The following is a 14,167-nucleotide window of genomic DNA, read 5'->3' as shown; positions in this document are numbered from 1 at the left end:
TAGTAAGCTAATGAGTAAGATCTGAACAGCACAATGAACAAGCTTGATTTAATGGACGTAAACAGAGAATGCTACATGCATCCTACAATTAAAGAATGCAATTCTTTTCAAGTACATGTCAGACTTTCATAAAAACTGTATCTCTAAGAGTCTAACATTCAAGTCCGAAACACCAAAGAACCGATCTCTTATATGTCACACTCTTCTATAATGCAGTTAAATCAGAAATCAGTGGAAGTATGGTCAATAACCAACAAACGTTCATAAATTAAAAGCTATTTAGTAACTATCTCATTTCCAGAGGCTCTTTAGGCTAAAACACAGTTCTGCCTGTACTCCCTATCTTGTAGTACTGCTGCCTTTAGCTTTTATGTCACCCAAAGGGTGATTTCATTTGACCTTTATTTAAATTATTAACTTCTTTTAGGGGAAGGGATATTTAATATCTATCTTTTTTTGGGGCCAATTCCCCTCATTAGTGGCACTTACCCATGCTTTTATACACTGCTAGCACCCAATACTGAACCATATGGAATCCTGCTCCTTAAAATACCCCCATGTTTTGTTTAGTCAGATCAAGGACATATTCACATTAAAACAGTGGGTCTCCAAGTATGGTCTTTGGATTCGTAGGGCTTCCTCAGAGTCTTTCAGGGGGTCCGGGAGGTCAAAACTATTTTCATAGTAATAATACTTGATGTTATCTGCTTTTTCCCCCTGTGCTGACATTTGCACTGATGGCCCAAAAGCAATGGTGGATCAAACTGGGGAGCCTTAACACAAACCACGGCAGGGGCCCCAGAATGTACTAGGGGTAGTCACTGTGCTCCTCACGGCCACGCACTCGGTCAAAAACATAACCAATTTCACTTACGGCGGCCCTTGACAAAGCAGTAAAAACTACTAACTTTAATAAATCTCAGGCTTCCCTGGTGGCGCAGTGGTTGAGAGTCCACCTGCCGGGCCTCCCTGGTGGCGCAGTGGTTGAGAGTTCGCCTGCCGATGCAGGGGACACGGGTTCGTGCCCCAGTGCGGGAGGATCCCACATGCTGCGGAGCAGCTGGGCCTGTGAGCCATGGCCGCTGAGCCTGCGCGTCCGGAGCCTGTGCTCCGCAACGGGAGAGGCCACAGTGGTGAGAGGCCCGTGTACCGCAAAAAAAAAAAAAAAAAAAATCTCAACATTGAGTACATGTCTTTAAAATTCTGTGTGACAAAATAAGAAGTATGCATAAAGTATATAAAGTATGTTACATCTGTTGTGTAACAAATTACACACGTTTTCTCAAAGGAAAGCACTTGTGCCATTGTTTCACTGCAAGCTGAAGTAACAGTTTTTTCATGGAACACCATTTTTACTTGAAAGAATGACTGATTAACAAACTACGGTTATTCAAACCTGAGTATTTGACAGACAATTTCTTAAAAAGTAAGCCTGTCTTTGTAAGAAAAACAACTGGCAATATTTCCACCAAATGACAAAATTTGATCTTCCAAGTGAAATATTAGAATTTTGGAAAACTTTTGCCTGCAACTGTAAGTTTGACAGCTTCTCAATACTGAAAGACTTTTCCAATGAGATCAGTGGTGATATTAATAAATGTGATTCTAAAATAAATGAGCATTTTGAAGATCTGCATAACTCAGTGAAACAAGATTTTCCAAATGACTAAGGCATGATGTTACAAAATCACACATGAAGAAATCCATTCAAAGCACACACAGACCATGGATTTTATGTAACAGAGTACAAAAAGTTCACTGATATAGTTTCAGATTCCATATTGCAACTAACCTTAAAAAAATTATCCCTTGATAAATTCTGTTTGCTGTAGTATCAAAGAAATATATCCACAATTACCTGAAAAGGCTCTTAAAATATGCCTCATTTTTAACTACATCACTGTGTGAGGGTATTTTCTTTAACCAAAACAACGTATCTCAAAAGATTGAATACAGATGCAGATACTAGAAACCAGTCACTCTGCCAATTAAATTTTGCTCTGAAAGTCATTCTTCATAAAAAATGTTATATGTCAACATAAAATGGTTTGCTGTTATGATTATTAATTAATACATCTTTTAAAAATTTCTCAGTTTTAATTTCTAATATGGTAAATACCAAAGATATCCACTTAAACAAAAGCTCTTTGGGAAATAATTTTTAAGAGGGTGAAAAGAGTTCTGAGTCCAAAAAGACTGAAATTCACTGCATTAAATAAATAGAAGTGTTTCAGCTTAATGGACTTATCGAGTCTGGCTAGATCTTTGGAAGCACAAGATCAGGCTTTTTACTATGGCTAAAATTACGTACAAAATAATTCTCATAATAGCATGCCGTTCAGTTTTTAAAGTTTTGGTAAAAACACTGACACAGTATTTCATGGGGTCTCCAGACTTGAGCATCAGCTCTTAGGGGTCTGTGTTTTACCTGCTATTGTATCAGGTGCATTGGTGTTGCTGCCACGCTGAATGAGTCTGGCTGCAAAGCTATTTTCATCAAATGAAGTCCCATTTACCACAGGGAGGTCTTCAAAGGGATTTACGGACTGGTCGGAAGACACAGTGATGTACTGCACGGCAAGCCACAGAGCTGTGCTGCCCTCATGGTCTTTCAGCTCTAAATCTAATCTGGAATGAGGAAGCAATGTGAATAGCAAGTATTATCATCTTCTGACACTGTACTGTCAACAGTCTCATTCTTTCTCTTTGTACTTTATGAATGACAATTTTTAATTTTACTTTTACTTATTAAAATGGATAATGCTAAAAGACACTTTAAGAGAATCATTTTTCACTCACAATCCCACCCTCACAACTGCTTTTTCATTTCTCCATGTCTCCCTACGTACTGTTTACACTGCAGCAACTGGTTGAACACGTATTCATTCCTGGCCATGATGGACAAGTGTAAGGGAGACCTACAGGACGAAGAAGAGGTGTCAATTCAGGACAGGCCCAGTTCAGGACTACTCACAGCAGGAGGCAACTAGAATCCACAAGAAATTCCCCATTTCTGTCAGAGTTTCTTTTTCTATCCTGACAAACAGTTTTCCAAAACCATGACCAAGTATCAAAGGATGAAAACGGATATGTTACAATTTATTCAGTAGCCAAAAGAAAAAGAATCAATAAAAGGAAGAGATATAAAATACTCTTCAATTAAATACTGACCCTCATTGAATGTATATGTACTCACGTTTTTAAAACAAAACAGTAGTTTCTGCCATAGGTATGCCTACTTTCCCCTAGGTATCCTCCACAATTCTGAAAAGAAATTTTTTTCTTCCCATAATTCTCTGTTATACTCAAACACATTATGAGTGGCAACGGTAGGAATTGATTAACCACTCTTCACTGCTTTTATTTAGCCCTCATGTGCCCTGAGGAAGATGGCCACCACAGAGCACAGGGACTCCCAGGCTGGTATCTATCTCAGAGGTACAGAATGCCAGAATTTATTACACTTGGGGGCAAAAAATTAAGGAATCACCAGAAGAAAAAAAGGAATGCAATTATTTTGGGAAATAAGGTAATTATGACATTATACTGAGTGCATGGAGAGCCACCTTATTTAAGTACCTTACTCATCACACAAATCTATTTTCCTATTCTGACGACCTCACAGTTATTTTTTGACAGGGTTTTTTAAAGGTATAAAATACTGACCTGCTATGATAAGAAGTGGGTCCCCCTAGTGTTGGTGATTCAGGTGGCTTAACTCCCTTCAATGCCTCACACACTGCTATCCCAGAGGTAAGCAGCCCATTCTCAGATTCTAAACCACAAGGAATCCTCAACCAAATATCTCTGGGAAGGGGCAAAAGGAACATGACAACTACTATCCGTGTGCTGTGGAAGATGGCAAGCTGTGTGGACAGAGCTGTCTAAAGCAGAGGTACTTACAAGAAGGTGGAAATGGAGTTTTGTGGAGATGACAGAAACTGCTTAAAGATCCAAGGACCTCAGTTACCCAGGATGGAAATGGTTTCCCCAAATGCCTCTGGCCTTAGTCTCTCTCATTTGCAAAATGAATCAATGTTTGTAACTTCCATAAAATTCAGAGTGAATAATGCTGAACTACATGAAGTCCCCACATGCCAGTTATGTGCCACCATAAAATAACGTTCTGGGAACTGTGCTCAGAGCAGGGGATCTGTTCCCCGACTTACCTGCCCTTGCTGTCCTGCATGTTGGGGTTGGCGCTCGCCTGCAGGAGGGCCTCTGCAATCTGTGCCATCTCGGACATCACATCTGCTGAGTGTTTTTTTGAACTGTATGATGCTACAAGGTGCAACGGTGTCTCCTGGGCACCCAATGTAGCAGCATTGACGAGGGCCCCGTTCTTAATGAGGAAAGTGGCAGCAAAGAGATCTCCTTGAAAAGAAACAATAAAAGAAATGGTCACATATGACAACACTCAGGGCAAGCTTTTCTGACCAATGCTTCCTCAAAAAGGTACCAGTCAGTAACCGTAGACAAAGAAGATTTCATCATTGAGATCATGGACTTACATACTCAAATTCAACTTCTGATTACCTCCTGTCATCTGTCCTGACCCCTCACTTCAATATCACTTCACAATTTTAAGCATACCAGGCTTCTATCCTTCAAAGGTCATTAACTCTCATAAAGGGTTCTGAGATTCCTCCACAACACAATTTATCTCCCTCTCTCATTCTTGACCACAGTCTATACCTAAGCAGTACTTACCTCTAACCTGCTATACTTGCAGTGGCTCTTACAAAGGCACTTATGAGAAGTTTTCCTTTATATCTTGCAATACCGTTTCATCTTCTTCAACTATACTTCTGCTACCTGAATATCGAGAACGGGGCTTAGTATTTCAGGAGTGGCAAAGCTCTCAAGTCTGTTAGCTGTATTCCTATATTATTCATCTGAATAATATGAGTTTCATCTAGTCTTCAGTAGACATGGAATTTCAAAATCAACTGGTTTTCAATATTTCCCATCTGCTCTATTCTTTCTTCCAAGGGACCATCTTGCTGGAGAGTGTGAGCTCTGGCACTGACGTGGCTAGGCCACCACAGGCCCCTCATATCCTGACTGGTCCATGTCTGATTTATTTTTGTATCTACCACTGTCTTATACAAAACAGGCACCAGGGAAATGTTTGGGAAGAAAGTGGATTGACTGGTTGAAGTTATAAGGTTCCACTTTAACAGACTGGCTCTAATTCCAATCAATTATGATTTGGGTAATGTAAGAGTTCTCTAACCAGACCCTTCTGAAATCTTTTCATTCTTCTGTCCCCGATTTTTTTCTTGGGGGGTAGGGGAAGATACAATCTTTACCAGCATCGTGCGCAAAGGACCGAAGCTTAGATTTCTTTACAAAAAGATGTCGGTAGAGCTCTGAAAGCAGCAGGTAACATGCATATCAGAGATTAGCCTGGGTCAGGCCTTTGCTGTCCATATGTACAAAGACATACTAGGGTTCTCAGCAGGGCCCTAATGTGTAATATGAACAAACCCCACAGAGATTCAGTCTAGGAGAGAATATGTAAAAACAATACATTAGCAATAGAATAAAATACCCTAGAGAAAGTCACTTACATTCTGGAAGTGGAAAGAAAATTTAGAATTATGAGGACAAAGAGCCTTAAAATGACAAATCCGATAAGTAACATACTGGGGGAGAGGTGAAATGTGGTTTCATTATCTTTAAGCTTGGCATATATTCCAAACTAAGTAGTAAACAGATAGTAAAGCTAAAATATGTCAATGAAAAACTTATAATACACTATACACACAGAAGATAAACTGGGCAATACTGTACACAGAAATAAGGGTACAGATCAATGGTTGGATTCAGATGGAAGGCATAATAAGAAAAACTTTTTATATCTTAAGCCCTCTTAAAAAGAATCATAGGGCTTCCCTGGTGGCGCAGTGGTTGAGAGTCCGCCTGCCGATGCAGGGGACACGGGCTCGTGTCCCGGTCCGGGAAGATCCCACCTGCCACAGAGCGGCTGGGCCCGTGAGCCATTGCCGCTGAGCCTGCGCGTCCGGAGCCTGTGCTCCGCAACGGGAGAGGCCACAACAGTGAGAGGCCCGCATATCACAAAAAAATAAAAAAGAATCATAGCTTTTAGATTAGATTTACTTTATTCATAAGCACCGAAGTTTTTTTTTTTAACTTACACATATATACATACATACAATATATGCACCCTACACAAAAAGTTATTTAGGAATTATTGGCAACTGAAAATTGCTGATGTTTTACATTAACAGAAAGTCAGCCCATGGATATACAACCTAGAGGAAATAGACAACTGACATCAAAAAAGCAGAACAAAGGTAGGGAACAGAAAATGCCCAAAACACCATTTATAAAGTTTCTGTCAATAAGAAAACTTCTAATACATTTTAGAACGATTTCCATCAAAAACCGTTAAAACAAAAACTGTTTGGTGCTTAACAGTTCCAATTACTTCATCACTTCACTCCCTGAAACTGCCAAGTAAATGTATAATGACTTGTCCACATAAAAATATTCCTAACAATGTAGTTAATGTTTAAAAAAAATCCACACACAATTTTTCTTTCAACAAAGCTCCCCGACCGAAGTTTCATTCAGGCACCAGGCAGTAACTTTCATTATTTAATTAACAAAAGCTGTATCTCATGGTGCTCCAGTTGGTGGCATCATCTGCAAACCTCCTACAAACAATTAGATAGGAGCATGCTGATTAAGAGACCCACTGATTGAGGTTGATCATCAAGGAAAATAAGCACAAGAAGATTGTTCTAAAAAGCAAGGATTCATCTTCTTGCCCAGATCCAGCTAATCAGAGGAGACGGCATCCCTCTGGTCACATGTATATCTCCTGTGGACGCACTCACAGACGCACTCTCGATACAAACTGATGGGTACACTTGGTTATTAGGATGATTAGTGAGTCCTCTGGTTGGAGATTCTAATGTGTGTCCACAACCAGACCTAAACCTCATATACTAAGTAAGGATCTTCACTCATATTACAATGAACTTAAAGTAAGGTTAACAGTTAAATTTCAGGTATATTACTCAATTTAATCATTTGGGCAGGCCAACAGACTGACAGCTCAAGGTGAAGAAGGAAAGGTGAAAAAAATTCCTACAGAAATTGAAGCTGGTCATGGCACTGCAACACAGGGGCAAGGTAAGAGCTCCAGGCTGACCCTAGCACATGGTAGTCACTGGGCTAGGTGTGCTACTAATCTGTCTCTCTGTCTCCCAACAACCAGTAAAGCAGAAATGATTCCCACCTTACAGGTGAGAAAAAGGAGACTCAAGAATGGTTAAGTGACTTGTCCAAGGCCACAGAGTAAGTGGATGAGCCAGGATTCCCATCTTGGTACATCCAGGCTCCAATGCCAATACTCCGTGCTCCACACCAGGCCACACTGCCACATTCAACAATCACGTTTACCACGCCCACACTGCAGCCCACATGCTTGCAAGCAACTAATGAATTCAGAGCAGAAGACTAAATCAACTGCAAATAAGCACCATAAATGCACCACCAATTCTTGGCAATTCTTGTAACTAAGCAATCATCAAAATATTTAATAACTCATCAAAGATGTTTTTTCATCATACGTAAGAATTTAAGTCCTTAAGAGGAAAGAGACATAATTCTGAGATTGTTTTTTTAGTAACAAGTTTATTTGTTTCCAAAATAAACATTTCAGACACTAAACAGTATGGGAAAGAATAGTTCCTGATGTGGTGGAAACTTTCCCCACTGAACACACAGCCAGTGCTCAGCATCCAATGGCTTTGCACAGTGTGGAGTGGTGCTTGGGAAAAATGCATCTGCTCTTGACACTGACATACTCTAAGGATTTCCTTCCCAATGATGAACAAAATTTTCCTCTCCATCAGCCAGCATGCTTAACACTCTAACACATGACTTAGAGGGATATTTATATTAAAACCTATGCCCAAAAAGGGCAAAGCCACAGCTGCAACAGGACCTTATTTGAAGTAACTGCATTCCACCAACTAGGAGCAACTTGTGAATGGTAAAAGTGTAGCAGAGATAATAACATTGTAATAATGCACAACTGGAAGGTTAAACATACATGATTAAGATATGGGGAAACCATTACATGTATTCTGCTTTTGATGTCCACATGTGAACAAAAAAGTGGCCACAGCCAAGTACTTCAATCAAGTCATCTATCCCTCTACAAAATGAAGGCTTTGAGACATTTGAAAGGTTTCTTTCCATACTGGAACTCTACCTCTATATAGCTTTTCACTCTGTCAAAAAAATGACTACTGCAAAGTAGAGTCAGGCAGGATCCATTTGGGACTTAAGAATTATTAAGACCATGGGAAAAACAAAAGACTAGTACTTGTTTCCCTTTAATTCAATAAGGTGAAAATGTTTTGATCGTAATTCTATCACTTACATAGCTTCCCACTACTAATGACAATGTACTCAAACACAGCTACAATTTCAAATAACTTCCCAAGAACAAAATGAAACTTTATCACTTTGTCATGATCTATAAGAAGTCTACTCTGTAAAAGTGAAAACTCTGAATCCAAGAATATGTTTAAATATTCGTGCTCTTGATACTCTTACAGTAACTGATACAAGTAAAGTCTTCCTAGCACAATTTCTGGAGAAAGTGATGTATTGAATAAGCAAATAACACATCAATTGCTTACAAGTAAAAGGTACTTTTTCTATAAATACCATCTTTCTAGCCTTCTAGCCTTCTTTTAGCCTTCTTCTGGGGGTCCTGCTGACACTCTGAAGAGCCTAACCAACAAGGCATAAGGCAATAACTCTTCCATCTCTCTTCTGACCCACTGATCACAAATTCTAAATCATGCAGCCTGCAAGTACAGACTCAAGAAGCCTTTGAGAATCTGTGGAACAGGAACAGGGTCAGACAGTCTTCAAAAGTTACCTGGATAAAGGTAAAATTGCCCACAGCAAAAAATATAAAATACGCTTCTTCCTACCTCTTTGGATGCCTTTATGTAACAAGCTCCAGCCATTCTTGTCCACCATGTCCACGTCAGCTTTGTGACTAACCAGAGTGGTGGCGATACTCTCTAGTCGTCGTGAAAGGGCTAGATCTAAAGCAAGATCTCCATTATGATCCAACTCATTCAGCTTCCCAGGGAGCTGCACAGAGAAATTTGTAAATCAGCACCCATCCAGTAGAGAATACAACTAAATCTCTCACACCTTGACTCTTAAAAATCATCTCACACAAATGTCAATTTTTAGTCCTATAACTTACTATAGCTTACTCTCCAAATTCAATTGAATTCACAAACTTCTCTCTGGCCTCCTCAGGGCTCATGCCTTTCAGGGAGCCCAGGACTAACGGGGATCACAGAGCAGGTGCAAACACCATGGAAGCCAGTACAAGGGGGAAATGCAGAGAATGCTGTAGGAACACAAGTGTCAGGACAGAAGTTCAGAGAGCCTGATGGGAAACAGCTCACATTTTCACAGAAGACTGTGGCTTAACTATCTAATTCCTCCTAGCAGTTTAATGCCTCCCCCACACCCTGGACACCCAGGATAAAACACACGACACAGCCATCTGTCAAGAGCAGCTACATTTCTTCTAAGGCAGTGCGGTAAGCAGAATAACAGCCCCCAAAGATGTCCACATCCTAATCCCCCGAACCTGTGACTATGTCACCTCACACAATGAAAGGCACTTGGCAGATGTGATCACGGTTAAGGACCCTGAGATGGGGAGAGTGTCCCTGGACTATCCAGGAGGGCCCAATCTATCTAATCCCATGAGTCCTTAAAAGTGAAAGAGGGAAGCAGAAGAGTAGGTCAGACAGTTGTGACACGAGAAAGACTTGATTTGCCACTATTGGCTTTGAAGACAGAGGAAGGGGGCCACGGGCTAAGGCAATGTGGTGGCCTCTAGAAGCTGAGAATGGCCCTGACTCAGCTGACAGCCAGAAGAAAATGGGGATGTTGGTCCTATAATCCCAAGGAACTGAATTCTGCCAACAACCCAAACAAGCAGGCTTCCCTAGAGCCTCCGGAAAGGAACACAGCCTGCCAACACCTTGACTGCTAGATGGGTGATGCCTGGACTGGACTTCCAAGCTACAAAACTATACGATAATAAATTTGTGTTGTTTTAAGCCACTAGGTTTGTGGTAATTTCTTACAGTAGCAAATGAAAAACTAAAGCAGATTTTGGTACCTGGAAGTTAAGTACTGCCGTAACAACTATCTAAAAATGTGGATGTGCCTTTGGAAGTGGGCAGTGGGCAGAGGCTGGAAGAATACTGGAAAGCATGATAGGAAAAGCTCAGACTGCTTTGGACAAGCTACTAGTAGAAATATGTACATTAAAGACTGTGCCAGCAATGGCTCAGAGAAAGTGAGGAGCACTGCAGAGAAGAACAAGAGAAGTATAGTTTGGGGAAAAGGTATAGTACCTGTGAATCCATTTCAATTAGATAAAGGAAGACCACATCTTCTCTCTCCACTTTGATAGCTTTATGTAATGGGTACTCAGTCTTGGACTTGATCATTTTGTATAACAACTGAGCACTCATGCTGCTGAAGTCCTCCTTTCGTAAGTCATCCTAAGGATGAAAAAGACAGTGAAAAGCAGAACAGATTCAACATATCAACAATAACGACAACTGACATTTCTTAAGAAGCCCTTGGAATGTGTCTGGCCCTATGTTAAAGGGCTTAACATTTTCCAACTCATTTAATCCTCATGAAAACCCAAAGAGGTAGGTACTATTATTATCCCCATTCACAGATGAAGAAAGTAAAGCATAAACAGGTTAATTAGCGTGCCCAGCTCGCACAATGAGTGAACGGCCAAGCCGGGATCTGGAGCCCAGAGGCCCACCGGCTGAGCGAGGAGTCTTCACCACAGCACTGCCCTGCCTCTGGGTGAGACGGTAAAGCACAGGCAACACGGACACTCCACAAGGACGAAGTCACAAGGAGCCCTCCCCGTGAGAACAGAGTCCTCCCCTTCAACCCCACAAAGGAGACAGTTACAGAATTAATCAGAACTTCCACAAACAATTCAGTCCACTGAGTCACCATCGCTCTCTACTGCTGCAGATCTCTAAGTTTCTACCTACTTTAGCAGAAAGGTTACCGTTCCTGTTTCAATTCTTTAAAATCCAGTTCTTTAAGACACTTTTTCTCATAATGCTGTTGAGTACCGAACAATTTGCAGAAACTAGGTTATAAACATAGCCCTAGCCATGATTTTCTGAAAAATGCAAAACAGACAACAACAAAGAAATGCAAAACCTGTCTTTAGCTACCTAAGAAGGGCCTACGTAAATTTAACAATGGCCTCCACACGATGAGAAGGCAGGGAAAGCCCGGAAGGGGTGCTGCCAAGCACGAGCACGGCAGGTCTGCTGGCCCTACAGCAGCACCCACTCCCGGGGCTCAGCCGCCACTCCTGCAGTGGAGGGTAAAGCAGGCCTGTGTCCCTCCGTCCCAAGCCTGCTTCTTGACCTGAGCTATCTTCTGCTCCTCTACTGCGAAATCAGAACTATGAGACTTTTAGAGCCCAAAAGAATCTCACAGATCATCCAATGTGACTACTTAGCCTTCAATTTTGTTATAAGAGGAAATGAGGGGCCAGAGAGCTATCTTTCTATGGAAGCAGGTCCCAAGCCCCAGTCTTCTGACTTCCAGTGAAGGTGCTTTTCCACACCTCTCAGTCTCACACTCACCCAATGACTTGCAATAATTTCTGCACAGTAGTTCATCAGCGTGCTGGCATTCAGTTCCTCCGCAGTCTGATAGAAGCGGATACAGTTCCTGACATTCACCAGGGACATCACACCCTTCTCACATCTACGAGACAATTTTAATGATCAACAGTATTATTAGGACCAATTTATTCATAAACTAACCAAAGCAATCATCTGTGTACTGCCTGGCCATGTCCAATAGCACTAAAGTGTAAGGTTTAAGCAAAGCAGCTACGAATGAATTGTAGCTGAGTTACTATATTTTATAAGTCCTAGAATTTCATTATTATATTGCTCATTCTGGTCAGAACTGAAATAATCTGTAAATAAATATGTTAAGCATAACCCCCCAACTGCCTTGAAAGTAATCACGTGAAACTCGGTAATCATACCACACAGGCAATTGTAATATCAAACATGCAATGCATCAAATTCGGTCCTTTGGTATTTAATTGTATGGGACATGTTTGCAGTTCCCACTAGCACAGCTCTATCATGCAACCAGTGTGGCTTAGAAATCACTTCAAATATGAGGCTCTATGCCTCAATAAATGGATATCTCCTTAAAAGTCTTCCCCAAACGGCGATCTATATGGTATGTGAATTATAACTCAATAAAGCTGATTTTAGAAAGCCCACTTTAAAAATCTATCATGTACAGAAACAACTGAGTTAAGAGTCAAACTACGGTACACCAGACAGAGAAGCATGGCTACAACGGAGGCCCCACAGAGCCTGGTGACAACATGACAACAACAGCGACAGTAACAAGACCCTCACAGTCACTAAGAGCCCCGACTACATCAGGGAAGGGAGGGCTGCACGCAGGCCTCTGGTGGCACAAAGCAGGCACACGCATGTCCTAGACTAGAAGATGCAGCACTGGGAAGGCCCACACTTCCACTGCCCCAGGATCCCTGGAAACCTTGGTGGGTCTCCACAGCACAGGGCCCGGGGGAAGGAGGCAGGTGACATGGCCCTCCCATCTCCTTTGCCTGAGCATCTCCCTGCAAATCAGGTTCCCCTCCAAGGGCAGTCGAGAGGCCTAACGTGGCATCAGGTATCCCCTGACACCCCACCGCTGCTTCTGTCCCCAGCTCCCACAAAAACCACGCTCTGATCACACAGGCAGCATACAGTGCTGAACGCAAAGTGAACCGTGAGGTAAGAAAGACCTGAGTTGAGGCCCACGGAATTTGAGGGGCCAAACTATACAAGCTCCCTGTGACCCCACCTCCTCCCCTGTGAGACATTACTCTATCTCAGAGGTTTAGGGGATCTCTGTGTTTTCCAAGATAAAGGAAAACTATGTAAGTCTTGCACAGTCTGAGGTACACAGGAGGTATGCTTGCTTGCAAGCTGAGGTCCTTCTCAAGGAAGCTGCATAATTTAATAACTAATACGAATGGGTTTCAGTACTACTATAAATAAGAATAACTGATTGGCTAGCGGATAACTCCCAATTCTAACAGGTGAGGTTTGGATACCAAGTGGACAGTGGGAGATGGGGGAGGAAAGGAAGAAAGTCATGAGAAAGACCTGGGAAGAACGGGGAACAAACTTTCTAAACCTCACCAATGAGACCTTAGGCTAGGAGCAAGAATAATCGTGGAGTCATTTCTCCATCTGGCAGTAAATGCAGGCACCCATTTTATTCCAAGACCTGTGCTTAAGTGCTTTGTTTTTAAGCTACACAGCTTGGTGTGAAGAAGCATCTCCCCCAGGGCACTTCTAAATCAAATTGTCACAGTATCTAAATAAGTTACTATAATAATGAATAACAATGTTCTATTTCTGAGCCTCTGCTGTCTGTACCACTAGTTTCCCCAAACTATTAGCAGACTGACAGCAATGTTTGAAGTTATTCTGACCCAGGCTATGAAATCAGAGCAAGCCAGGAGAAAAGTCCTCTTTTCAGGTATGTGAAACTTTTACCACTTTTACAGTGACAAATATCCTAATGTCCTAAAACATGGTGTGATCTCAGGGAGTACTGACTTTACAAAGCATTTTTACAGACAAATGCTGAGAGCCTGAAAATTCTATTCCTCTCCTTACTACTGCCAAAATACACCACATCAAGATACTCAACTATGTTGCATGAAGACAGATGTTTTGTTACAACTGGCAGACACTTCATTTTCACTAAATGCTGGGATCCCCAGAGTGCCATTCACTATTTGGATAGCCTATAAATAGTAACTGACATGATTTACACATCCGAAGAACATGTAATTATATCTAAAAACTCAGATTCTCAGTTCATATCTTCTCTTTGAAAAGTAGCAAGGCAGACTAACTTTCCTCTAAAGGGATTTTGTTGCTGTTAATACACATTTTTAATTTTAGAGTACAAGAAGGACACAGATGCACAAAAATGATAAACCTAATTTTTAAAGTACAAAGTCAAGCATATGCTCAAGCAT

General features: G+C 41.4%; 1 protein-coding gene across 2 annotated transcripts in view; it reads right to left on the bottom strand.

The window, feature by feature from the left end:
* The window catches only part of ANKFY1 (ankyrin repeat and FYVE domain containing 1), a 74,328-nt gene that overhangs the window by 26,525 nt on the left and 33,636 nt on the right, over positions 1–14,167 (bottom strand). For both annotated transcript variants that reach the window (XM_082604806.1, XM_082604807.1), the window contains exons 5-10: positions 11,721–11,844; positions 10,443–10,592; positions 8,985–9,150; positions 4,170–4,374; positions 2,850–2,918; positions 2,429–2,628 (exon numbers count right to left, since the gene is read on the bottom strand). In XM_082604806.1, the coding sequence (XP_082460932.1) occupies positions 2,429–2,628; positions 2,850–2,918; positions 4,170–4,374; positions 8,985–9,150; positions 10,443–10,592; positions 11,721–11,844 (914 nt within the window). The remainder of the gene's footprint in view (positions 1–2,428; positions 2,629–2,849; positions 2,919–4,169; positions 4,375–8,984; positions 9,151–10,442; positions 10,593–11,720; positions 11,845–14,167) is intronic.

This window comes from Mesoplodon mirus (assembly GCF_964341445.2).
Source record: "Mesoplodon mirus genome assembly, chromosome: 18".
Taxonomy (NCBI): Eukaryota; Metazoa; Chordata; class Mammalia; order Artiodactyla; family Ziphiidae; genus Mesoplodon; species Mesoplodon mirus.
This window is presented reverse-complemented; position numbering and strand designations above follow the sequence as displayed.